This window comes from Neopsephotus bourkii, unplaced genomic scaffold (assembly GCF_033783945.1).
Source record: "Neopsephotus bourkii isolate Nb327-2 ecotype Australia unplaced genomic scaffold, CSIRO-AGI_Nbou_v1 NB_1376, whole genome shotgun sequence".
Taxonomy (NCBI): Eukaryota; Metazoa; Chordata; class Aves; order Psittaciformes; family Psittacidae; genus Neopsephotus; species Neopsephotus bourkii.
Genome location: NW_026901855.1, coordinates 5,113,883 through 5,139,365, shown reverse-complemented (window position 1 = coordinate 5,139,365; position 25,483 = coordinate 5,113,883). Strand labels below are relative to the sequence as shown.

At 37.5% G+C, this 25,483-nt stretch overlaps 1 protein-coding gene across 18 annotated transcripts in view; it reads left to right on the top strand.

Moving 5' to 3' along the window:
• The window catches only part of CEP128 (centrosomal protein 128), a 145,454-nt gene that overhangs the window by 10,977 nt on the left and 108,994 nt on the right, over nt 1-25,483 (top strand). For 17 of the 18 annotated variants that reach the window (XM_061367536.1, XM_061367525.1, XM_061367524.1 and 14 more), the window contains exons 6-11: nt 1,611-1,702; nt 2,425-2,497; nt 9,433-9,549; nt 20,308-20,394; nt 21,954-22,028; nt 23,358-23,478. In XM_061367536.1, coding sequence (XP_061223520.1) covers nt 1,611-1,702; nt 2,425-2,497; nt 9,433-9,549; nt 20,308-20,394; nt 21,954-22,028; nt 23,358-23,478 — 565 coding nt within the window. The remainder of the gene's footprint in view (nt 1-1,610; nt 1,703-2,424; nt 2,498-9,432; nt 9,550-20,307; nt 20,395-21,953; nt 22,029-23,357; nt 23,479-25,483) is intronic. The other variant, XM_061367529.1, reaches the window with a different exon arrangement.

Sequence of the window (25,483 nt, the reverse complement as noted above, 5' to 3'; positions counted from 1 at the left end):
CTCCCTTCATTCATTCATCCCCCAAGGTTAGTGTGGAACTTCATCCTTGGAAGGAAATAATGTTATACAGAAATCTTTCCTCCTAAGCTTCTGAAAATATTCAAACTATTCTAGACTACTTCTAAATATTTTATAAATATCTTTAAAAACATTGTTCAAGGCAGTTCCTGCAATGCATACAGAATTTCTAGTTTCTATGTGTCTGCCAGGGCTCAATATTGGGGCCAATGTTGTTAACATTTTTACTGATGCTCTGAATGAGGTCATTGAGTACACTCTCAGTAAATCTGCAGGTGAAACTAAGTTGGGTGGGATTCTATTAATCAACTGAGTAAGCAAATAGCTCATTTTTCCTGTTTTGATGATTACTACCAGTTTATTCCTTATTCTTGCTCTTCAGTGGGTGAATATGGCTTTACTAGTCATTAACTATTTTTGTAAGAAGAGTATAGTGCTTTAAGGAATGATGAAGCAGAACTAATAATTGATTATGACCATAGGTAACAACTGGGACAGAGAGGAAGCAGTGTTGTTTAACTAAAGCTGTGGCTTTTTCTTCTTTCTGTAACCACAGTCCCTTTATTCACATTCTGACTGCTTCTAACACAGGTAATTTTCCAGCTGAATGTGCTTCTAACACATTTGATTCTGAAAATGTGCTGTGGTTTTCAAAGTCTCTTGGATCAGGTTGAAATTTCTGGTTAGTCACACAGGTGAGATGGTAGTGCCTGTATCTGAATGTTGATGGCAGTCAGCTGGGCTGTGGAAGATATAGGTTGAAGTCTTGGTCATAGAAAAATGGGCTATTATAAGCCAGGATTTTTCATAATGATGGTCATGGCTACTGAGCCGTTGGTAGCAGTAGGTTGGATTAGGATGGATTAACTATCTGTTTTTATCCCATGAAGGATAGAAATTTGCTTGCTTAAAAGGTTTAACTATAAATTGGAGGCCTGCTGAGTGGGGAAGATGGGAGGTATTAGAGAGGAAAATAGATGTGGTTTTTTTTTTTTTGTTTTTTTTTTTTTTGTTGAAGGCTTTCTGTTTGCCTTCCCTGCCCCCCCCTTCCCCCAAGCTCTGGAAAAACATTCTAGTAGAGTATGTAAAGTCTTGGGCAAGGTAAAATATCTTTCCTCAGTGTTCTGGCAGCTCCTGAATACATTGTAATGTTCTGCTTGGTCACTTCCATTTTTTTACAGCAATATGTGTAGCTGGGCAGAACTTTGTTTCACTTACACTAGCATTTATTAGAAGGAAATGTGTCTCTCCTGACTTTACCTGTTCTGATCTTTCATCTTGCTTTGCATTAGGATAAAAAGATGGTGCAGTGTCAGGTAACCAAAATAACCAAGCTCTGAGTGACAGAAAAAAACCCCTTAGTTGGGAAGCTTGCTTTAGCTAATTATGTGCTGAAAATTAAATGTCAGTGAGCAAGTGTTGTGAAGGGTTGTTTGAAATAGAGACATGCAATTCATGGAATTTTGTTGTGTTGATATATTGTAGGCTATTTTTATCTGCTTTATTTTAAAAAGTGTATATATGTATTTTAGGAATATCACAGATAAAAGGGTTCCTAAGCCTTGGCTTACTTTGTGTACTTTGATTTGCAGCTGCATTCTTTCCACCAGTCTCTTCGAGATCTCAGCAGTGAACAACTTCGCCTAGGAGATGACATCAGTCGGGAGTTTTCAAGAAGAAATCGGTATGAAGAGAATATAACTCCCTATGAAGAATAGTGTGGAACATAATTGTTATGCTTTTAAATAATTCTTAAACTCCTTTATTCTTCTGTATTTAAAAAAAAATAATTTTGTGAAGAGCAGGGGATTGCACAAGATTTAGATGAAAGCAGTATTATAAACTGCTTGTTTCCTGTCATCTTGTGCAGTATTTATAAATGTAGATAAGACCCATCAATTCTGATTTGTATCGTATATGTGGCTTTCCTCCCCTCCTAGATATATGGACAAACCGACAAGGACTCGGGAATTTCTTTTATTACAGCTTTGCTCCTTGTTTATTCTTGGTACTGAAGTCTCTTGAGAGCAAGTTCTTATGCAGGCCACAATGCTTTTCTGAAGTATGTACTGTCTCAACATGTGGTGCTTTGTGTAATAGCAGTAATGGGAATTGGTCTGCTAATTCCTAGTAGGAACTGCTATTCAAAAGCACTCTGTAGACCTGTTCATAATTTTATAGTTATTGACAGCCTTTCAACCTAGATGCTCTGTTATCTTTGTTTGAGAAATGCAAATACTTTTTATCATGAATTTTCCACTTGAGGCTGGTCTCTATGCTAAGAATTTAGAGGCTCTAGAAGAAATTGAAGTAGCTTAAAGATCTGGGAGTTTTTCAGCTTAAAATTATCATAATTGATATTTAGTTTTTGTAAGAGTATTTTCTTACCTATATTTTTCTATGAAGCACTGAAGCTGAATTAAGAAAAACTGTAGAAGAATTGTCTGAAAAGCTTACTGAGTCTCAAAGACAAGAAACGGTGAGTGTGACTCACATGAAAAGGTGATTTATTTTTAGTTATATAAACAGGACATGAACTTTTAGTTTGATTTCTGTCAATACCACACATTAGTACATGTATCTGAACATGGTCTTATCTAGGCTACTATGGGTTGTCATAATGCTGCCCTTATATAATGAAATCAGCAATATAGATAGGTTTTATATTCCAGGTGCTTGTTTAAAGTAAGAGCAAGTGCTTTACAAGTGTGTATATAGTGAAATTTTCTGTTTCAAAATTCATGATCTTAGAGAAAGCTGCTTTTTAATTTTGATCATTGGTTCTTCCTTAGAGTGCATGTAGAAACTGTGGTATGTTATTGTACATTTTTGAGATTCTTTAGTACCTTTCTGTGTTTAGGAATTCTTCTAATGAGATTATTTAATTCAGAATGATTTCTCATTTGCGAAAGTGAGCTGGGTAGGAGGCAATACTTTTTTTTTTTTCCTCATGACTTCCTAATGCAAAGTTGTGCAGGAACTTTTGTCCTTAGTTCCTTTATCTTTTTGCTTTGGAGTTGTTTGGTTTTTTTTTTTTTAAATCTCCTCCAGTACTGCCATCATATTTATATTCTACTATATGATTCTTGGCAATAAATTGTCAACTTGAAATCTTGATATCTTGACTGGATGAGTTCATGGCAGAAACATTATTTTCAGGTCAGGTCTTTTAAGTCTTCATTTCTGTAGGGACATGTATCTAAATTCTTACAGCTGTAGTGTTCAGTATATTCAGTGCTGTTTGCAAATTGTCTATATATATATGTATGTGGGGTGATAAAGGTCTAGTCACTGCAGTTGTTCTGACTTGCTAATTCAGAATTTATTTTTATTAGATATTATAATTCTTAAAGTATTTTTGATGCTGAATCTGAATACTTCAAGCCACACAACACAATCAATGCATATTAATTTTACCTTTAAAGGGAGCTGTTTCCACCCTATAGGACATCTGAGGTGATAACACAGGCATAGTTGGATGCTCAAGTCAAGCACTCTCCATGGCCTTGTACTTGAGAATCTATGTCTGCTTTTGATATAAAGATTGCAGGCTCTACGACCCTATCAAAATCTCTTACCTAAACGTTTTGTGAGATTCTTTATTTCCTTGAAGAGTTTGGATGTTTGCTAGAGGAATGTTCATATAGAGTTATAAACAATTGAAATTTATAGTTACATAAGTTAACCATCTTTGATATTTTGTTGCAATCTCCTGGTATAGAAGCACATCCCAAATAGTACAAAAAGCTGATCTTTATGCATAAAAAGCAACTGCACTGAAGCACAGATTTGTTCAAATTAAGTAGATGCTTAATTGAGATGCTACACTAACCTTCTAATGGCATTAACCTTTAAGTATCTACTTAATTGGAATGGTGCCATTGGAAGGTTAGTGTAGGCTGTGTATGAGGAAAAAAGACAGCAATGTCAAGTGAAATGGGTTTCACATGAGGTTTGTGTTGGCTGTGATACCTTGGAGAGCCAGGATTATTGTCAGATAAGGAACTGTCCTTCAGAAAATCTAATATAGGGATTTTTGGCACTGCACAGGTGACTTGTGAAGTGTATGTCACACATCTTTGTCCTGAGGGAAAAGTTTAACAATATTTGAAGTGACGTGTGAAAGAACTTTGCTATTTTTGTGATTTTAATACTTCTGTTTCAATTCTGCATTGATGAGAAAAAAGGTCAAAACAAGAAAGGCAACAAAAATCTGTTGAAGTAGATTTCAGTCATCAGGACTTGTGCACTAGAAATAACAGTGGAGGGCTGAAAAACAGGAGAGAAACTCAAGAAGTAGGATGCTGCTTTTTGTAGATAAAGCATCCATTGTCTTCCATACGATTATATTTAGCTGTGTGACTGAAACGTCACCCTGGTTTTAAACAGGTCATTCTGTTATTTGTGTTTAATTGGTGGTGGGGGAACTTTCATAGATTTTGTTGCTACAACAATGTCAATGCAGTAATTCATTGCTAGTATTTAATTTTAAGTAGAACCTTGGTACTCTTTGTACTGTTCTTCAGTGAATTGCTTGTCTACACCAAAGCTTTTGGTAAGATCCAGAGGACAAGGTACATACTCTGATGGTAGAAATGTCCTGAGATAGTGTCTTTTGGGACAAAGGAAGTGAGTTTTAGGGTTTCTTCTGCATGTGCTAATTAATAAGTTGAGACTTAACAGCTTCTAATTGTTTTGGGGTTTTTTTTCCTTCTTTTTATCCCCGTTGTTGTGTGTCACAGAGCCTGTGACAAACTGAGGAAGGTCAAAGGGGCTACAAAAGCGGGAAACATATTTCTTGTGGAAGATAATGTCTGTACCAGTGTAGGCTGAAAAAATGTTATGTTGAGGGAACTGTATTGAGTGGTGCATTCACTGCTTTGTGGAGTAAGTTAGCAGAAATGTTCCAGGAAAAAAAGACAACAAAAAGGCCACAACACCCCCCCCCCCCCCCCCCAAAACTGTAAACAAGAGTCCAGTGCATGATTTTTAATCTGTTCACTTTGTAACAATGACTAAACAAACTTATATTTGGTATCACTACTGGAGCAAAAATGTTAAACCTCTTAGAATAAGGCTTGGTCTCTAGAAGAGAGTTGCATAAATATAAAGCAGCTTCGAAGAAAAATGTTGAGGAATGGAGGATAGACAGTGGAAGTGATCTACATACCCTGCAGTTGTGACTTGAAATAAACTCATTAAAAGGCATGAAGGAGATCAAAAGATAACTGATATAACTAGTATTATACTTTATATGAAGTAGGCTAAAAGTAGTGCTTAGGAGACTGCCTTTTCTTTAATGCTCTTTTTCAGGATTAATGCTAATTTAATATTTCATAGTAAGCGTTTGTCTACTAGAAAATACTTTTCCTTCTGAAGAAATGTTAATCACTGTGATACCTGTTCCTGTATCCTAAACCAACTTTCTTTAATAGTCAACCATTCTGTATGCCAAGCTCTACCTTAGAATCATAGAATGATAGAATAGTCAGGGTTGGAAAGGACCTTAAGATCATCTAGTTCCAGCCCCCCTGCCATGGTCAGGGACACCTCACACTAAACCATGTCAACCAAGGCTCTGTCCAGCCTGGCCTTGAACACTGCTGGTGTGGAGCATTCACAACTTCCTTGGGCAACCCATTCCAGTGCCTCACCACTCTCACAGTAAAGAACTTCCTCCTTATATCCAATCTAAACTTCCCCTCTTTAAGTTTTAACCCATTACCCCTTGTCCTATCACTACACTCCCTAGTGAATAGTCCCTCCCCAGCATCCCTATAGTTCCCCTTCAGATACTGGAAGGCTGCTAGGAGGTTTCCATGCAGCCTTCTCTTCTCCAGGCTGTACAGCCCCAGCTTTCTCAGCCTGTCTTCACACAGGAGGAGCTCCAGTCCCCTGATCATCCTCATGGCCCTCCCCTCTGGACTTGTTCCAACAGTTCCATGTCTTTTTTATGTTGAAGACACCAGAACTGCACACAATACTCCAAGTGAGGTGTCATGAGAGCAGAGCAGAAGGGCAGGATCACCTCCTTTGACCTGCTGGTCACGCTGCTTTTGATGCAGCACAGGATATGGTTGGTTTTCTGGACTTCAGGCGCACACTGCTGTCTCATGTTCATTTTCTCATCGACCAGCACCCCAAAGTCCTTCTCTGCAGGGCTGCTCTGAATCTCTTCTCTGCCCAACCTGTAGCTGTGCCTGGGATTGCTCCGACCCAGGTGTAAGATGTTGTGACATGTAGGATCTTATGAGAAAAAAAAAAATTTGGTGGAAAAAATTATTTCTTTAAGAATCGATTTGTTCATAGTCTAGAATTTGTTCTTTGTTTGCTATGTTTTTTGTTATTTCATACATATTTGAAAAAGTTTGTGAGGTTGTAATTTTTTTTTTTATGAGACAGAATCAGAATCATAGAATAGTTAGGGTTGGATAGGACCTTAAGATCATCTAGTTCCAACTGCCATCGGCAGGAACACCTCACAGTTAACCATGCCAGCCAAGGCTTTGTCCAGCCTGGCCTTGAACACCGCCAGGGATGGAGCATTCACAGCCTCCCTGGGCAACCCATTCCAGTGCCTCACCACGCTAACAGTAAATGACTGATTACATGCGGAAAAGTCTTCAGTCTTTGGAGGAAATGAGAGTGGGCAAATATTCAAACATGTTCTATGCAAATCCTCTTAAAAAGGAGAAGTTGACAACAAAGTGTAGGAAGTATAGCAAAATGGGTGAATTAGAAGTTCTGCATTTACTTCAGACACAAAGAGAAAGCAGAAAGTGGGAACTGAATTAGCTTAAGAACAGTCATGAAAATTGCAGTGAATATGAGAGTGGAAAGGCCACTGTGGAACATAATAGGATATACCTACAAAGAAACATCAATAGTGATGATGATTTGCTTGTATATACATCACCTTTTCTCAGGGACACCAAGACAATTGGCTTCTTCCTTGCAGAGCAAGGGAAACTACTAACAGTGTGCCAAGAAAGTAGATTCCTGTTTAGCACTTTTTTGACACTAATATTTGCCAACAAGTTAAGCTGCAAGTTTGTGACCAGCAACAGGGGTGTAAGACCTCAGCTTAAAATACTGGGGGAAAGGCATGTAAAATATTTTGAAATAACCTGGTGCAAATTAGCTAAGAAACTTAAATAATTTGAAATTATGTTAAATCCACTAACAGCTGTTTTGGAATATTCATGAACAACTTTTTTCTAACTGTGAGTTCCTGGAATATTCAAAATGGACAAACCTTGGAAAGGATAAAATAGATTTATTACAGTTGAAGTTCTGGAAAAAATAAACATCCAGGAGGATACATCAGACAACACAGATTTATCAAGAAAAATTACATTTGTATCATAGAAGTAATTTACACAAATGAAGCAGTGGTTTTCTGTATCTTGATGCATATTTGCATATTTTTTTTTTTAAGAAAGAATTTCATATACTGTTCTAGTAAGCTTTTCAGTAAAATGTGATAAAACTAGTTCGTGAACGGTCAGTGAAGTGAATTTTATGTGGTGCTACTCTTCATCTGGTTTTCTCTGAAATTTTTGTTAATAGCCTAGGTGATGCAATATAGAGATGCTTCAGGTATGTTGGAAAACAGAACTGAAATCCTGTATCCAGTCCTGGAAGCGGCTTAGAGGGAAGAACAGGGGTTTTAGATTTTTTTTTTTTTTTTTTTTTTTTTTTCCTAAGGATGATTTCTGTAAGTCTGAAATCTCCACGCACCTGACAAATTTAGTGAATGAATCTTTTTCAGTACCTTGTTAGAAATAAGATAAAGGTTGTATTCTGGAGGGAGGTGAAAGAGGCAAGGCAAATCACTTGATATCTTGTAGTTAGTAAAAAAGTTACTTTCTTATTCTGCATCAGTGACAACTTCCAATGAATTCCTAAGTTTACAGGAACCTCAAGCTTGTCTAGTGCTGCCTCATGTCATGTCACCGACTGGGTGTGTGGTGAACTAGACCTGTGTCAGTGAGGAAGTTACTAATCTCCTCTTGAATGTTTTCTTTGGGGATGATGTTACTTTTGGATGTTCTGTCAAATCTAAATTACACATTTTCTCTATAGCTGTAGTGCTCTCTTGCTTAACTTCACTTGAAAGATGTGTGAGAGGGCTGAGAAAACCTCTGCCTTCAGAAACATGTAGCTGAGATTTTTTTAAAATGTAAAAACAACTTTCTTTTAGAGATATATGGAGAAAAGAATGACAGCTATTTCCCAGTTCCCAGCAAAGATGTAAAAGTTTAGTGCCAAAGTACTATTTGCTGTTTCAGCTACATAGTATCATTGTTTCTGTTAGCTGGAGTATTTTCTAACTTACGGGAGTAACACTGAGTAGTAGTTTTCAAAACAAATACAAATGTTGTGATGTGGTCCTTATTTTTGTACATTAGTTTTTAGTAAGTTATTATTCTGGATTATGGCTGCAGATCTTTTCATAATTTATACGAAAGAGTGTGGTTTGTTGCTGTACATTTTTTGAGCTTCTTCTAAGGTTTTTAGGGGAAAATACAGAATCCCAAATTTTATGTGGACGATTCTTCTAGCTGCGCAAACAAGAAATGTTTTCAAGTGGATGTATTCTGTTGTAAAGCAAGACCATTTCATTCTTTAAACCCAATGTACTCATGAAGCCCAGACCACAGATGTAACCTTTCTGTTAATGCACAACTGTGTTGCTCATATTAAAATTTTCTGTGCTTATGCCTAGTGCTAGTAGAGGAATGCTTAATGGTGAAAGTACAGATCAGAACTTGTTCCCCTCTACATACATCAGGAACTAGTAGTTGAAAAGTGTTTTGAATTCATATTACCAAATGGTATTTAGATAAAAAGAGGTAATTCTTTCTAGTAATTGTTTAAAATGCGTAGTTTTAAAGCAGGGAGGAAAAGATACACAAATATTTTCCTTGCTTATCTTCAGCGATATGAATTTAACTTGCTGCCCACAAGAGGGTGCTGTCTGCTAGCAGCATGAAATGCAAAAGTAAACTCTTGCTGGTATTGTAGTGTAAGGTTGAATTACTGTGTTTATAATCCAAATTGCTTTAACAAATAACTACTGTTATTTGTATTCCTTTGTGTTCACAACGTATTGGGAAAAAGTCTTAAAATGATGTAATTATTTTGTGCTATGACAGGCCTTGTCTACTTTTCACTCCCAAATTTCAGATTATGAAAGGCAAACACTGGTCTGTGTGGTCACAGACTGGAGATGTGAAGGAAATGATTCTGCAGGGGTTAATCAGGCCTGAAGAAGCTAAGATTTTTGTATTGCAGCTTCAGGTTCTTGTTTGTGCCCCATACTCTATTTACCCTTTTTTGCCATTGTTATCTTAGCATGTGGTAAAGAACACACTAATTTCCTTCAGGATGTTCTTTTTTTTCCTTTTGAAGGTATTGGAACGGGTAGAGAGAAGACTTCAAGAGATAGAACAAGAAATGCGTACTAAAAGACAAGTTGTAGAAAGGCGCCAGGACCAACTGGGACATATGTCTCTTCAGTTGCAAGAGGTATGCAAATGAAAACTTCCTGTATATTCAGGGGTGCATTAGGAACCTGCTACATTTGTGAGCCTGTACCTGTCAAATTGGTAAAAGTGCTCATATCTTTGACACTTAGTTTTAAACTGTATCCATCCAGCTCTGCTTGTTTTAGCAACCAGATGATAACACGTACAGTCTGTGTTCTTCATGATACTGTCTTGTCTATGTTTAGATCTTTTTTGCAACTGACACAAACATTCTTTAAAAGAACCCATGCCTCGCGCCTTTCTTCAAACTCCAAACAAACAAAAGCAAGTCATTAGCTGGATTGTCTCAATTAAAACATTTTGTTTTCTAAAATATAAACTTTGCTTGCAGTGAGCAGTTTATTTTTAACTTATCTCAACAAGCAATCAAATGTGCTGCAGTAGCCAGACAGCTTTTCATTGCTTTTCAAACAGTATTTGATGTAGTATACTGTTTGATGTGATGTATCTGATGAAGCATAAAATATTGTTTAGGAGACAAATACACATGTTTATATTACAAATTAAAATTGGAGACAGCTAATACCCTTTTTTTCTGCTTGCTTTAGGAAATGTACAAAAAATACATCTCTGTTTCTGATGTTACTGCTATTTGGAAAATCTGTGTCTCAACAAAGAGTTACTTTATATTTTGCCTCCCTTAAGATATGATTTGCAATGTTATCTCTAATTATATAATAGAGTTAAGAGATGTGCGATTCCTGTTTTTTTACTTTTAATACTAGCAATGCCATACATACCTTTTGGAAGGCAGTTGTTTTACACTGTGCAGTGATATTGAGGAACTTCAGTATAGACTGATGTCTTTATTTTTTTTAATGCTAGAGACTACTGAGTGGTCATATCTAAGAAGATACGATGCTCTTTTGGTACATATAAAAAGCAATGTTTATCGAAATGCTCGTAGTGCTTCTGCTAGTATTTCAGAAAGAATCATAGAATCATAGAATAGTTAGGGTTGGAAAGGACCTTAAGATCATATAGTTCCAACTCCCTGTCATGGGCAGGGGTATCTCACACTAAACCATTCCACTCAAGGCTTCGTCCAACCTGGCCTTGAGCACTGCCAGGGAAAGAGCATTCACAACCTCCCTGGGCAGCCCATTCTGGTGCTTCACCACCCTAACAGGAAAGAATTTCCTCCTTATATCCAATCTAAACTTCCTCTGTTTAAGTTTTAACCCGTTACCCCTTGTCCTATCACTACAGTCCCTAATGAAGAGTCCCTCCCCAGCATCCTTATAGTTCCCCTTCAGACACTGGAAGGCTGCTGTGAGGTCTCCATGCAGCCTTCTCTTCTCCAGGCTGAACAGCCCCAACTTTCTCAGCCTATCTTCATATGGGAGGTGCTCTCCAGTCACCTGGTCATCCTCGTGGCCCTCCTCAGGACTTGTTCCAACAGTTCCGTGTCCTTTTTATGTTGAGGACATCAGAACTGAACACAATTCTCCAAGTGAGGTGTCATGAGAGGACAGAACCACCTCCTTCAACCTGATGGTCACGCTCTTTTTGAGGCAGCCCAGGATATGGTTGGCTTTCTGGGCTGCAAGCGCACACTGCTGGCTCATGTTCCTTTTCTCATCAACCAACACCCCCAAGTCCTTCTCTGCAGGGCTGCTCTGAATCTATTCTCTGCCCAACCTGTAGCTGTGCCTGGGATTGCTTCGACCCAGGTGTAGGACCTTGCACTTGGCATGGTTAAACTTCATGAGGTTCGCATCAGCCCACCTCACAAGCGTATTGAGGTTCCTCTGGATGGCATTCCTTCCCTCCAGCGTATCAACTGAACCACACAGCTTGGTGTCATTGGCAAACTTGCTGAGGGCGCACTCAATCCCACTGTCCACGTAACTGACGAAGATGCTGAACAAGACCGGTCCTAACAGTGATCTGTGAGGGACACCACTTGTTACTGGTCTCCAGCTGGACATTGAGCCATTGACCACAACTCTTTGCATGCGGCCATCCAGTCAGTTCTTTATCCACCGAGTGATCCATTCATCAAATTGATCTCTCCAATTTAGAGACAAGGATGTCATGTGGAACAGTGTCGAACGCTTTGCACAAGTCCAGGTAGATGACATCAACTACTCCACCCCTGTCCCTCAGTTCCGTAGCCCCATCATAGAAGGGCACCAAATTGATCAGGCAGGATTTCCCCTTAGTGAAGCCATGCTGGCTGTCACCAAGCACCTTGTTGTTTTTCATGTGCCTTAGCATGCCTTCCAGGAGAATCTACTCCAAGATTTTGCCAGGCAGAGAGGTGAGACTGACTGGACTGTAATTCCCCGGGTCATCCATTTTGCCCTTCTTGAAAATGGGGGTTATATTTCCCTTTTTCCAGTCGTTGGGAACTTCTCCTGACTGCCATGATTCTTCAAATATGATGGCCAGCGGCTTAGCAACTTCATTCACCAGCTCCTTCAGGACCTGAGTATGGATTTCATCAGGTCCCATGGACTTCTGCACGTTCAGGTTTTTAAGATGGTCTCGAACCAATTCCTCTCCTACAGTGGGCCCAAGATCTTCATTCTCACAGTCCTTGTGTCTGCCTTCCAGGACTTGGGTTTTGCAGTCAGAGCCTTTGCCAGTGAAGATCGAGGCAAACAAGTCATTCAGAACCTCAGCCTTCTCCAAATCCTGTGTAGCTAGTTTTCCCAAGAGCTTCCAGAGAGGGTCTACGCTCTCCCTAGTCTGTTTTTTATTTGCTATGTACCTGTAGAATCCCTTCCTGTTATCCTTAATATCCCTAGCCAAGTTTAATTCTAACTGGGCCTTATCTTTCCTAACCTGGTTTCTAGCTTCCTGGACAACATCCCTGTACTCTTCCAGGCCACCTGTCCTTGCTTCCACCTTTTATAAGCCTCTTTTTTCATTTGAATTTTCCTCAGCAGCTCCTTATGCATCCGAAGAGGTCTCCTGGCACTCCTGCTGCACTTCCTCTTGTCAGCTGCACCTCTTCTTGTCTGCTCCTCTATTACTTGCAGAAGGAAGTTGTCTTCCACACAATCCAGGAACCTCCTGGATTGCTTGTGCCGGGCTGTACCGTCGCTCCAACAGATATCAGGGTGGTTGAAGTCCCCCATGAGAACAAGGGCCTGTGAGTGTGAAGTTGTTCTTATCTGTCTATAGAGTACTTCATTCTCAGGTTCTTCTTGATTAGGCGGTCTGTAACAGATCCCCACAGTAATGTCTCTCATCACTGTTTTCCTTTTAACCCTGACCCACAAACTCTGTTAACTGATCGCCTGTCCCCAGAGAGAGTTCTGTACTCTCCAGCCTATCCCTAACATAAAGGGCAACTCCCCCTCCCCACCTGCTAGGCCTCTCTTTTCTAAAGAGCCTGTAACCTTCCATTCCAACACTCCAGTCAAAGGAGCCATACCACCATGTTTCTGTGATGCCTCTTATATCATACCCCCACAGATGTGCACACATACCTAATTCCTCTTGTTTGTTCCCCATGCTATGGGCGTTTGTATAGAGGCATCTGAGCTGAGGTCCAAATGAAGCTAGCTCATTGGCTGGATCAGCTGGAATATCTCTACAAGCGGATGGAATAGATCTACAAGAGATTCAGAGCAGTCCTGCAGAGAAGGACTTGGGTGTGTTGATTGATGAGAAAATGAACATGAGCCAGCTGTGTGCGCTCACAGCCCAGAAAGCCAACTGTATGCTGGGCTGCATCAAAAGGAGAGTGACCAGCAGGTTGAAGGAGGTGATCCTGCCCCTCTACTCTGCTCTCCTGACACGTCACTTGGAGTATTGTGTGCAGTTCTGGTGTCTTCAACATAAAAAGGACATGGAACTGTTGGAACAGGTCCAGAGGGGAGGGCCATGAGGATGGTCAAGGGCTGGAGCTCCTGTGTGAAGAGAGGCTGAGGAAGTTGGGGCTGTTCAGGCTGGAGAAGGCTGCGTGGAGACCTCGTAGCAGCCTTCCAGTATCTGAAGGGGAGCTATAAGGATACTGGGGAGGGGCTCTTCATTAGGGACTGTAGTGATAGGACAAGGGGTTAAATCTTAAAGAGGGGAAGTTTAGATTGGAGATAAGGAGGAAATTCTTTACTGTGAGGGTGGTGAGGCATTGGAATGGGTTGCCCAAGGAAGTTGTGAATGCTCTTTCCCTGGCAGTGTTCAAGGCTACGTTGGACAGAGCCTTGAGTGGAATGGTTTAGTGTGAGGTGTCCCTGCCCATGGCAGGGGGTTGGAACGAGATGATCTTAAGGTCCTTTCCAACCCTAACAGTTCTATGATTCTATGATTCATTTTTCTCTGTGTTGATCTCCTAGTGAATGAAAGGAACTGGAGTGCTTTATTACAGTTTTCATTGCTCTTTAATATGCCTTCATGTATTTCAAGGTTCTTTGTGTCTTCCATCTGGTAGAGAGCTGCCTAATGAAATGAGTTGGTGTCATGTTGTAGTGTTAACTGCAGACTGGAACAATCTTTTTTTTTTAATGGATAAGAACTTTATCTGTAAAGGTACAGTGGCACCTCCATGGCTGCCTTTGAAACATGTTTGAATTCACTCAATTGAATTTGAGTTTTCTTTCAAAGACTTTCATATGATTGGGTATGTGATTGTGAGCCCTCAAGACGAATACCTCTTCTCCTAGAAGCTCACCTTTTAAATTTAATACCTAATGAATATAAAATACTAAGTACATTCCCAACCTTTCATTCCCCTAAGCTGTCCAGGTGTAGACGAAGATGTTTTAATCTTTTCTTCTGAAAGTTCTGTTTTGTTTTGTGCACATATTAGTAAATGATTTTTTTCTGAGGAGTCCCTAGATTTCTATTTAAAATACTTTTTTGACACCACTGTTCAAAACATAGTCCTCATTCTCAGTTTGTGGGAAATTTGAACTCTATTAGTCTTCTTGATAAACTTTTAGGGGTTTGGCCGAGTCAAGGTTCAGAGCTAATCCTCTCTGGAAGTCTTTTTCCACACACCATACATTAATAGCTGGTGCTACATGGAAGATATGCGTGTACCGAGGACTGTATCGAGAAGTAGTCTTTATAAGATATGAATGTTCTTAGGGCATGGTGTGTGTGTCTGTAGCTTAAGTTGTATGTTAAAAAGAATGTATTTTAGAAAGAATGTTCTTGAGGTTTTTTTGTGTACTTTGTAGACCCTAGTGAGAATAAAGTAAATATTTAGCTTCAGTTGTTCTTTGGATGAAGCATGTTTCTACATAATTTTGAAGTGCTTTTTAGTTTGTTATTCTGTTTCTTGTCCTTTATAATTTGAATTTTGAATTAAATGGACTGTTATCTCTGTCAGCAACCTCAGTCTTCTGGTGATTATTTCATGGATGTAATGTTCTATTATTGTCCTTTACTATACTATATTATTTCTCCAAGATGCTTCCTGAGTAACATGACTGGAAGGGAAGTTAGGGTTTGGACTGAGTTCTGAAATCCTGTCATTTATTATGGCCTGAATGTTTTACAAAGAAATGCTGCTTAAATTTTGTGGCTATTTAATGAGACAACTTTTTCAATAGTTTGCCCGTTAATACATTTCAAATCATACAAAGTTAAATTTGACTTTTGTTTTTAATCAGTAATTGCTTTAATTAAGAAATTTTGTGCATTTTAAATATTAATAGTTACTATTTTTAAGTAAAGTGCAGTGCCCATAACTGACCACTACCTGTCAGTATTTTCCTATTTTATGAGAATGATTTTCCTAAACGTCAGTTATCAAATTATATGTTTTCGGAGTCTAACTGAGCATGAGGATATATATGCTTGTCTTTCTCTTGTCTGTCTTGTCTTTGTCTGTCTTTTTTAAGATGCACAAACTTTATATATGTGCTGCACTATTATTAAAGTCACAGAGTGATTATTAACCAGAATGATATCTAGCTGTATACTTACCATAAAGAAATCTTGTCATATAAATGTTTCAATCTTTAAGATCTAAATTTAGGTTATTATTTTGATTCCATAGTCTGTGTGTGCTCCATGTAGGTAGATAAGAATTACTGTCTCTACGTTTTTATGTATCTTTTAACTTAAGTGTTTCAACACACCAGTACGCTCAGTTTAAACAGCAATTACTGCAAATTAGAAAATTGCAATTAGCAAACAGAATTTCATGCAAATCGTACATCTTCAGTTTCTTTTGTATTTCTGATACAAATGTGTTTCTGATTAGAAATGAGAACAAATATTTTCATCTTTCTAGGGCTACTGACAATACGTACGTGTTGCTTTAACAAAATACATGTGTTATGTAAACTAAAGCTATTTTAAGATTCTTCAGTGCTTTATTTTGAACATAAAGACGCCATTACCTTGTACTGTTTGCATTTATGCATCCATTTTTCTAAAACAAGATCAAGTATCATTCTTAAAAATGAGCTTTTGGATGTCCTGCATGGCTTTACTAATTCTTATGCTTGGCTTCCTGGATTTTGGTGCAATGAGTCTGTGTGTTCATGCTTTGCATGCTTTAGGTGAACATCTTTATAGAACATCATGAGCCCACAGTCTGTAATGAGGCAGTAACTATAGTTGTATCTTAAGCTAGTAACTTGAATAGGCTTGGAAACATTTTGGTTTTTTTCCTTCGTGCAACTGGATACTTGGGTTTTCTTTGCCTCCCACTGTACATACTGTGAAGTGCAACAGGCTGGTGGACTTTCAATGAGAGTGGGGTAGATTGACAATCAAAAGGGTTTATGAAAATTCTCTTTTTTCATGTTTTTTATCTCTGATCCTTCTAGACAAACATAAACTTCATCTGTGCTCTGAGCCATCTGGATGTTTTAATGCGTCGTTGATACTTGTTCCTTGGCTCTGTGCTATGCCACCTGTGGCTAATGATTTCTGTTTTGATTCTCATTTGAATCTGACAGCCTTGGAACATGAGCAAGTTTCATACATATCTGTCACTGAAATATCTAGGCAGTCTGTTTTTAAATGCCTGGCTGCTATATCTAGGTAGGATACTCAGACCCATGCTAGTTCCTAATTTAGCAAGTTAGGGGAAGGTTTTCACTAGGATGTGGTACATTTGTTGTCTTATTTTAAAATATAGCATGAGGCTTCTCTGCTTGTATATTTCTGCCAGTAAGAATATAATTCACGCATCTGTCTCACTTGAAAATATAAATTTCAGTTTGTGGGCCCTGCATTACTTTCAAATAATCTGGTTTTATTAAAAAAAAACACCCCAAACTCCAAAACTCCCAACAAACAAACAAAAACCAAACCAAAAAAACCCAAAACAAAACCCAAACCAGTTAGTAGGCTTAGCTTGCAGTGGAAGTTATGGCTTGTCATTGGAAGATTTTCGTGATTTGGAAAGATTGAGACAGAGACCTCTAACAACTATGTTATTACATGTATATTATATATATAACTCTATGTTGTTAGAGGCCTCCACTTAGTTTTCCCCTTATACAAGAAAAAATATGTCTAGCACTGAATAAATAATTTTATCTATTTGCAGTTTTGGGGTTCAGTGTACTGTATATGGATAAGGTATGTTGAGCTGGGGTCTATCAGGTATGTTAGTATTTTAGTACTACCGTGTGCTAGTGAACTCTAAAAAGACCTCCAGGATTTGCTCTACTGAGTCAAATCAAAAGGGCATCTTGTCTGTCATGGACAAGAGCCTGTTTCAGACCACCTAGGCAGGCAGTGTGGCTTCTAGCCAGTCGATCCCTGCTGCGAAGACCTCTACGTGGAAGTTGTTTCCATGTGGCTTCCTCCATGCCTGCCCCTCAAAGGCCTTGTCAGCCTCCTGGCCAACCTGGACATTAATGCTTTTAAGAGGTGGATCTTGGTGAGGGAATCCTAATGATGGCAGTCTTATTACTGTTCCTTGGTGCTTCAGCATTGCTGGGCAGAGCTCTCTTAGGCAGTGCCCAAGCCTGCTGCTTTGAACCCATCAGAAACAAGCATGTATTTGAACCATTGTCCTCAGGATCCCCTTCCTAGTTTCCATTTTTGACATTTGACTGCCCCCCCCCCCCCCTTTCTTTGGAGACAGCAAGTGAAATTAAAGAATCACTTGGATCTTTACATAGTATTTTTTTCTTTAAACCCTTCCTTTCACAAGAGAAATCGTACATGGCGAAAGCTTTAGTGGAGACAAAAATGTGGCACATACCAGGAAGAAATAATTACTTAAAAATCAGTAGAAGGAGGAGGGAAAGCATAGAATTAATATTTACCTATGCGTTTTCTGAATCATCGGTAAAAGCTGATGTGGATGACCAGATGTTTCAATTTCTTAATGGCATTTTGATTAATTAACTGATTGCCTACCTAGCACCTGCTCGGATAAGGTATGTTTCACATTTGAAGTGGTGCATATGTGGTATATATAATCTATTTCAACATTACATTCTTTTTGAAGTATTTTAACTCATATATATATGAGTTATTTTTTCTTAAAAATGAAATGGTTATGGCATATTTTTATAATACACAGAAAATAAAACTGAATGTCGTATTTATAATATCGGTGATAGGAAAGACTGCCTTTTTATTTGAAATTATTGCTATTTAATTGCCTAAATATCATTCAGTGATCCTGATAAGTTGAAATAGCATATTTATTTCAGTGGTGGCTTCCGGGATTTAGGATGTACTACTAATGCAGAGACATACTTTTTGCCTTCAGTAGGGAAATCTTTGAAAATTTACCTAATATTACTGATTCAAGCCCAGTTTTAACATTTTCCTTCTGATGCTGACACCTGTAGCGAAATCTGCACATGAAAACATAACTTTTTATTCCTATATTTATTATTAATTTAGTGCCAAAACTAAGGGTGGCATACAGTTGACTGTATATAACAGAGCTTCTAATTTCACTAGTGAAAATGAAGCTCCATTGCAGTTAGTACTCATATATCCCTAGTAGAGTGTTCTGAACTGGTTGTTTTTAATTGTTTATAGTAACCCCCAAAACTCATGTACTAATGGCATTAGCTGAAGTGATGATCTTGTTTGATTTTTTTGTTTGTTCAGATGTATATATATTTTTTTTTTGTTTGGTTCCTGTAGCTTACTAGTTTTCCCTAGTCTTTTTGAGTAAAATGGGAGTGTGTCAGGTCTGTGTGCAGTGTTGAGTTTTGCAGTTGGTGGGAATGACAGATAAAAATATACCTGGAGAAATATTTTAATATGTTACAGTCTTACAGTATTTGATTATGAATCAGTAAGATTAAAAGCATGATTCTTTATAGCATAATATTTTCAGTGGCATAGTTATGATAACTATTTTCCACAGCCTCAGTTTTTAGTATAAACTGTTCAAGTAGTCCAAACTATACTGAAATCCTTATGTTTCCTGAGGTGGTAGGATGTAAGACTGAGATAAGTATATATATCTGTTTATTTTCTCCACAGAGCTACTTTTAAAAGCAGAACTTCTAAAACCGGATGCTTGGCTTCACTGGGGCTAATTAATATCTTGCCTTCTGTTTTTGTGCAGTGAAATCATTCCCCAGTATGCAATGCAAAGAAGATGTTCAAAACCTGAATGAAATTGCACTCATTATAGGGGCAAAATTCAGAGATATTTTGGGAAATATTTCTTTTAAATGCAAAACAAAAATGCTACTCAGGAGGAACAGACTGGGAAAAAGACATTTCTTTCTGGACATGCTATGTGTTTGTTCTGTTGTAATTTTAGCAAGTAATGGTAGAAGGAATAGATGTACTTGCACTTTACGGTGTTGGATGAAAGTAAAAGGTGAATGCTAAGGTCTCTGAAGTGTGAAAGCCACTTGGTCATCTTGTGTAGTAGCAAAACAAGATTTATTAACATAGTTACTAAAATTCACAGCAAATTCTCTTAGTATGGTTAGTGACCTCTCCTAGCTGGTGTTTCTGAGTGGTTTTTAAGATAAGCCGATGACATTGTTATGGCTTCAGATATCCTAGCTTGGGTTGTGTATGTTGCAAATTGTGTCATTAATGTCTGTGATGTGTAATGCATTCCTTTGATAGTAATTGGCTATGTTCTACAAATAGTGTTGGTTTGCAGAAAGAAAAGATTTTGAAATTGGTATTCAAGACAATTTAAAGCAATTTTATTTTTTGAGATGTTTTAGTGTACATAACTGTTTTTAGGTACTTTGGGAAAAAAGTCCCCATTATTTTCTCTCTCTCCCCCACCCCCAAGTAGGGCACAACAATTTCAGTAACTTTTGATTAGGAAAGTTTCAGTTTATTCTGTCTAAAGCTACAACAGAACAACAATAGTGCTATTCTAAACATGTGCCCAGATTTGGATGAAAATATTTTTTTCCTTTTTCTGACTTCTGACACAACCTTATGGTAGGGTTTTCCTTACTACAGTGCATTGTATTTAATATTGTGCATATTTTATATAACAGAATATATTCTTTTCATCTGATATGTTTGCAGTTTATCTGTAGAGGATTTCTTGAGGCTCTTAAACCTTCATTTCAAAGGTCAGCCTTCAGCATCTGGAGCTCTATACATCGGAAGGATGTTAGTGCTAGTTTTGACTTTGTATTTGACCCTGTTCTGTGCATGGGTGTGTTTATGTATGCGTGGACATATATTTATTTTTTCATAATATACATTGGCTTCAAATGGAATTATTGGACATAGACAGAAAGCATTTGTCTAGATCTTCTTTCTTAAATACATCAGTAGGTTCTTTCATTTTAAGAAAGACTTGCAAAGAGGACTTCTGTAACTTTTATAATGAAGTTCACAGTATATATTTTTCCCCCTAAAGGCTTTAAGGAAGCAAGATGCTAAAGCAGATGAAACAGAAGAACTCATGAGAAATAAACTTGTGAAATATGAAAGTGAAAAGAACCAAGTAAGACTTTAATTTTCTCCTTTCTTGTTTGGTTTTAAGTAAGTGTATAGTCTCATATGTTACAATATATGCTTCCTATTTCAGGGAAACCAGCAAGATGAAACTTTCTTTACTCTTTAAGATAGCAAGGTTTTGTGGTGGTTTTTGGGGGGGTTTCTTTTTTTTTCTTTGTTTGTTTTTGGGTTTTTTTGCATTAGAGGCACTATGAATGTAGCAACACTCAATTTCTTTCATTCTAAGCTCTTGAGTTACAGTGCGTTACTTCTAACAAGTTTTCCATCCTGCCAGGCAGGCAACTATAACTTGGGGGTTATCCTTGATTTCTTTCTCGAATTCGTTTCTGGATTTATACATAGTTTGCTGTTGCTTATTTGCAGCAGCTCAAAGATACATTTTTTCTTTATCCCTACAACTAATGCTAGTTATGTTATGCATCATTGTTATTATTATTCTTACTGAGCTGTCTGTTGCCATATTGCTCTCTTCCTCTTCATAGAAAACAAGATTTCTTATATTTGTCTTCTGGCAGGATGCTAGGGCAATATTATGCTTTTTCTATCTTTTTTTTCTCTTACATAGAGTTTAGCCTTTGTATCCATGATGTCAAAGTTATACCCCTTTATGCTAAACCTTCTATGTAATGTTTTATTTTACTCTCTCCATTCCATTAACGCTAGCCCTGTTTACTTTGCCCGTTTGCCAGCCTCTCAACATCCTTTTGAGATTGCTATCTCTGCAATAACAATTTCTGCTGTCAAAAATTCTATCTGTTTCCATCTGGATCTTTTTGATCTTTGAACTATTTATGGTAGAAGTAAGAATTCTTTTTGTAGCTTTTGTTTTCTGCTGTTTTGTATTTATTTTTGTTTGTTTTCGTAAATGATCATCAGTTTGACTATTTCTGATGTAACTATTTTAAAATTCTCTTAATATTATATTTTTAGGAAAAATTGTAATCATATGAAATTCTGGCACTTCAGTATTTCAGTCTTTTTCCGTGAATAATTCAAATGCATCTTGCACAGTGCAAAACCCACAGAATTTACCAATTACAAGTTCTACCAATGCATGTTATCTTTAACAATTTTATGAATGAACTGTGTTACAAAGGTGACTTCCAGGTGTTAACACCTGGAAATCACTTAATTTTGATTTTAATTCAAAAGTATGTTTCAAATCCAGGGACAATGTTTTTGAAGATTTTTCTTGAAGTTCACCTTCCTTTCTTTTACTTTTAATCCAGTAAAAATTTGCTTTCATTCTTTTTTGCTTTGGATTATATATATTACTTTGTATCTTCGTGTGACATAGAATATGGTACAAGAATTATAGACTGCGAGTTAAACTCTCTTTTATTCAGTTAAAGAAATATAGCAGGAATTTAGTACAATTGAAAGCTTGCTTTAAGATTTTTGACAAATAAGAATGTTTTGTAATATATACCTTGGTTTAGATAGATGTTTATATCGATTAATTTTTTGCCAGAATGAAATAGTTAAAATATACTTCTGTACTATGATGTGTACACTGCTTTCTTTTTTCATATTCTGTAATGAAAGCTTGAACAAAAATTGGAACAGTCACAGAAAAAGTTGAATGAATCAGAAGGCAGAAGAGAAGCTCTTTTGCATCAGGTAACTGCTCTGTCGTGGTGAAAATACTGAAGTTTTCATACTAGACTCTGTCTGAGTCTTTTGCTTGATCTTCCTATCATATTCTGATAGCATTGTTTTGCAAGGTCAAGAAAGAGATACATAAAGAAGGTTTAAAGGTCTAAAATACATGGTCTGAGCTCTCAGTATGCTTTTTCTGCTTTCCAAAAGTTTTATGTATATGCTTGTTATATAATAATTACAGTAGTGGTAGTACTTATAGTACTTTTAAAACTCATAATAATATTACAAATAATAATAATTATTTGTATCTTCCCCTTATAGTATGCTTTAGAAACTTCTGTAATAATAATAATTATTGTGCAAAGTGCATACTCTAATTGATGAGTTTGTATAAACCAGTGATCTAGAATACTTCTGTATTGTACTGCTGTATTGTATGCTAAATTGTATGCTAAAATATGATAAAAATATATAAAGAACAAAAATATATAAAGAACAAACACCTGAAAAACTGTCTAAACTGTGCTCTAAACGGTATCTGTTGATGTACATATGATTAAATCTGGAAGTTGCCGGAACCTGGATTATAACTTCAAAAACCTCTCCTTTCTCCTAAAATTTCTAATCCTTCTTTCAGAGGGGAAAAATTTGAAATAAATAGGGAAGGGGCAATTGGCATACTTACCTGTTAATGTTGGTTGTTTGACTTGTGCATCTAGCAGAAGTTTGACTTGGTTGTATTACTGTTTTGAACTCAACTCACTGTGCGTGGAATACAGAGCTTTATCACATATGGATAATACTAGTTAAAATTATTTTCCTACAAAGCAAATTTAGCATGTCCTTTTTTCTTTATTTTCCTGTACGCAGTATCATCTTTAAGTTCTAGGCTGTGTATGATCAAAAGGAAAAATGTAAAAAGCACCAGTGTTTCTTACGGATAAGTAAATTGTATTATTAATGAGCAGAATTTACATAAAGTGTGTTGCTTATTAAATGTGCATAGATATTTTCACTACCAGTGTAAAAAGACAATAGCAACATATAAAATGGTAGCATTTTGTTTAGTCTAGAGAAGTTAGTGCTCTGCTGTGGTCAACATAACAAAATATTTTCATTTTGAATAATCACTTTGTGGCCTGTAATTAGGAAGTAATATGTCTTTTTTTTTTGTTTGTTTGTTTTTTTCTTTTTTTTACAATCTGCAGTACTCTTGGGATTTATTTAAATAGTACTTGTGTATAGACTTTTTTTGTCTTTTTCTTTTGGTAGTGTTTAATAGAAGTACACTGTTTACTTTTTCATTCTGTTTTAATTAAACATTTGACACTTGTACATGCATTTTAGATAGAGGAACTTCGTTCACAACTTTTGAGAGCAGAAGAAGACCGTGTAGAGTTACAACATCAAATTTCGCACCGGCTGAGCTACCAGGACGTACAAGATAATGACAGGAGAATCAGAACAGGTTCAACTCTCATATTTTGTACTAGAGGCCTCAAATTTGTTAGTTAGCCTGGACATGAATTTTGTCTTTGAGTTTCAGTCTGATTATTCTACTGTTTCAACAAAACCAGCCATATAAGTCCCCAGCTTTAAGTTAATAAGTACTGACATCTGTGTCCTGGGTTTAGCAGTAGCAGTCATTTTTTTCCCCTTCTTAGTAGCTGGTGCAGCGCTGTGTTGTTGACTTTTGGCCTGGGAGCAGAGCTGATAACACTGATGATTTTAGTTACTGCTCAAACGTTTATACTGGCCGTAGGAGTTTGTGAGTCTCATGCTCTGCCAGGGAGGAGGGGAAGCCGGGAGGAAGCAGAGACAGGACACCTGACCCAAACTAGCCAAAAAGGCATTCCATACCACAGCATGTCATGCCTGGGAGATAACTGGGAATTACCGGGAAGGGCACTCTCTTCTCAGTTGGGCTCGTTTCAGCAGGTGATATCGTATTTTTTTCCCTTGTTATTTCCTTTATCATTATTATTGTTGGTGGTAGCAGCAGTGATTTGTGTTATACCTTCGTTACTGGACTGTTCTTATCTCAACCCATGGGAGTTACATCCTTTCGATTCTCGTCTCCATCCCTCCGGGAGGGGGCAGAGTAGGGAAAAGACAAGACCCTGTGTTTGAACATCCAGCCCAGCACAGCCAGCCAGGGTGCGGCTGGGGTGCCAGGAGGAGCTGTGCTTAAGTGCCAATCACTTGCGAGGCAGCTCAAACCCCTTAATAGGCTGCCAGTATCTCTTTCTCAGTTGGGGTATAGCTGGCCTCAGATCCTTTGTATCCTTGACTCCAAAAGCCGAGGGGTTGACCTTGAGTCTTCCTTGGAGCTTTTTGCAAGAGGCTGCAGGTAGGATCATTCTCCCCATTATTCGGCTTGATGTGATAGATCATCTCTACAATGGCTGATTCCCTCAGAGACTGATGCCTTTGTCTAAAGTAGTCCACTTGGCTGAACAACTTATAACATCTCGGTCTATCCCTGTTATTCTTCCCCCCCTCCATTTTAGCAAGGTCTTTGCTTCATTGTTAGTTATCTATCTGTATTTAAACTTTTCAAGGATTATCAGAAGGCATTAGAGAAAGACTATCCTTTATTAACATAAGAATGTATTAGTCAAGATGATAGAGGAAAAGTGGCTCCAAGTCCAGTGTCTCTGTGACTGCTTAATTGGTTTGGTTAATGACTTATTTGTATATTGTCATACTTAAGGTATTGAATTATCTTTAAAATAGATTATTTAAAATAGGTTATCAAAGTAGAAATCTGACTCCCTGTTTTACAAATACCATATAGAGCACTGGGGAATGGCTAGATTTTGTACATGTTCATTTTAGCAGTTTTTCTCCAGTCATTTTAATGTATCTACTTGGATGCCAGAACAGGACTCTTCATCACGGACTATAGTAATAGGACAAAGGGTAATGGGTTTAAACTTAAACAGTGGAAGTTCAGGTTAGATATAAGGAAGAAGTTCTTTACTGTGAGGGTTGTGAGGCACTGGAATTGGTTGCCCAAAGAAGCAGTAAATGCTTCATCCCTGACAGTGTTCAAGGTTGAACAGAACCTTCGGTGACATGTTTTAGTGTGAGGTGTCCCTGCCCATGGCAGGAGGGGTGGAACTAGATGAACTTAAGGTCCCTTCAACCCAAACTGTTCTATGATTCTACATTTTTATCTGCTTAAAAGTAAATTTATTTCATGTTAATGAAAGCATATTTTAGTTTTTCCATTTATATTATCATTATAAAGCAAAACTGTTGTAAAAATATAAAGAAAACAAGAGCAATGTAGTGGACCTATTTAGAGATACACATATCTCTATATAATTTATGCAGTTGTTTTTCTTCTTATTGTGTTATTTCTGTTTCTTCAGAGATGCATAGGAAGAATAGAAATGGAGTTTTTCTTTGCCTCCAGTAGTTTTTATGACCTACAGACCTTTGAAATTCTGCTTGGGGAAATTTATAGC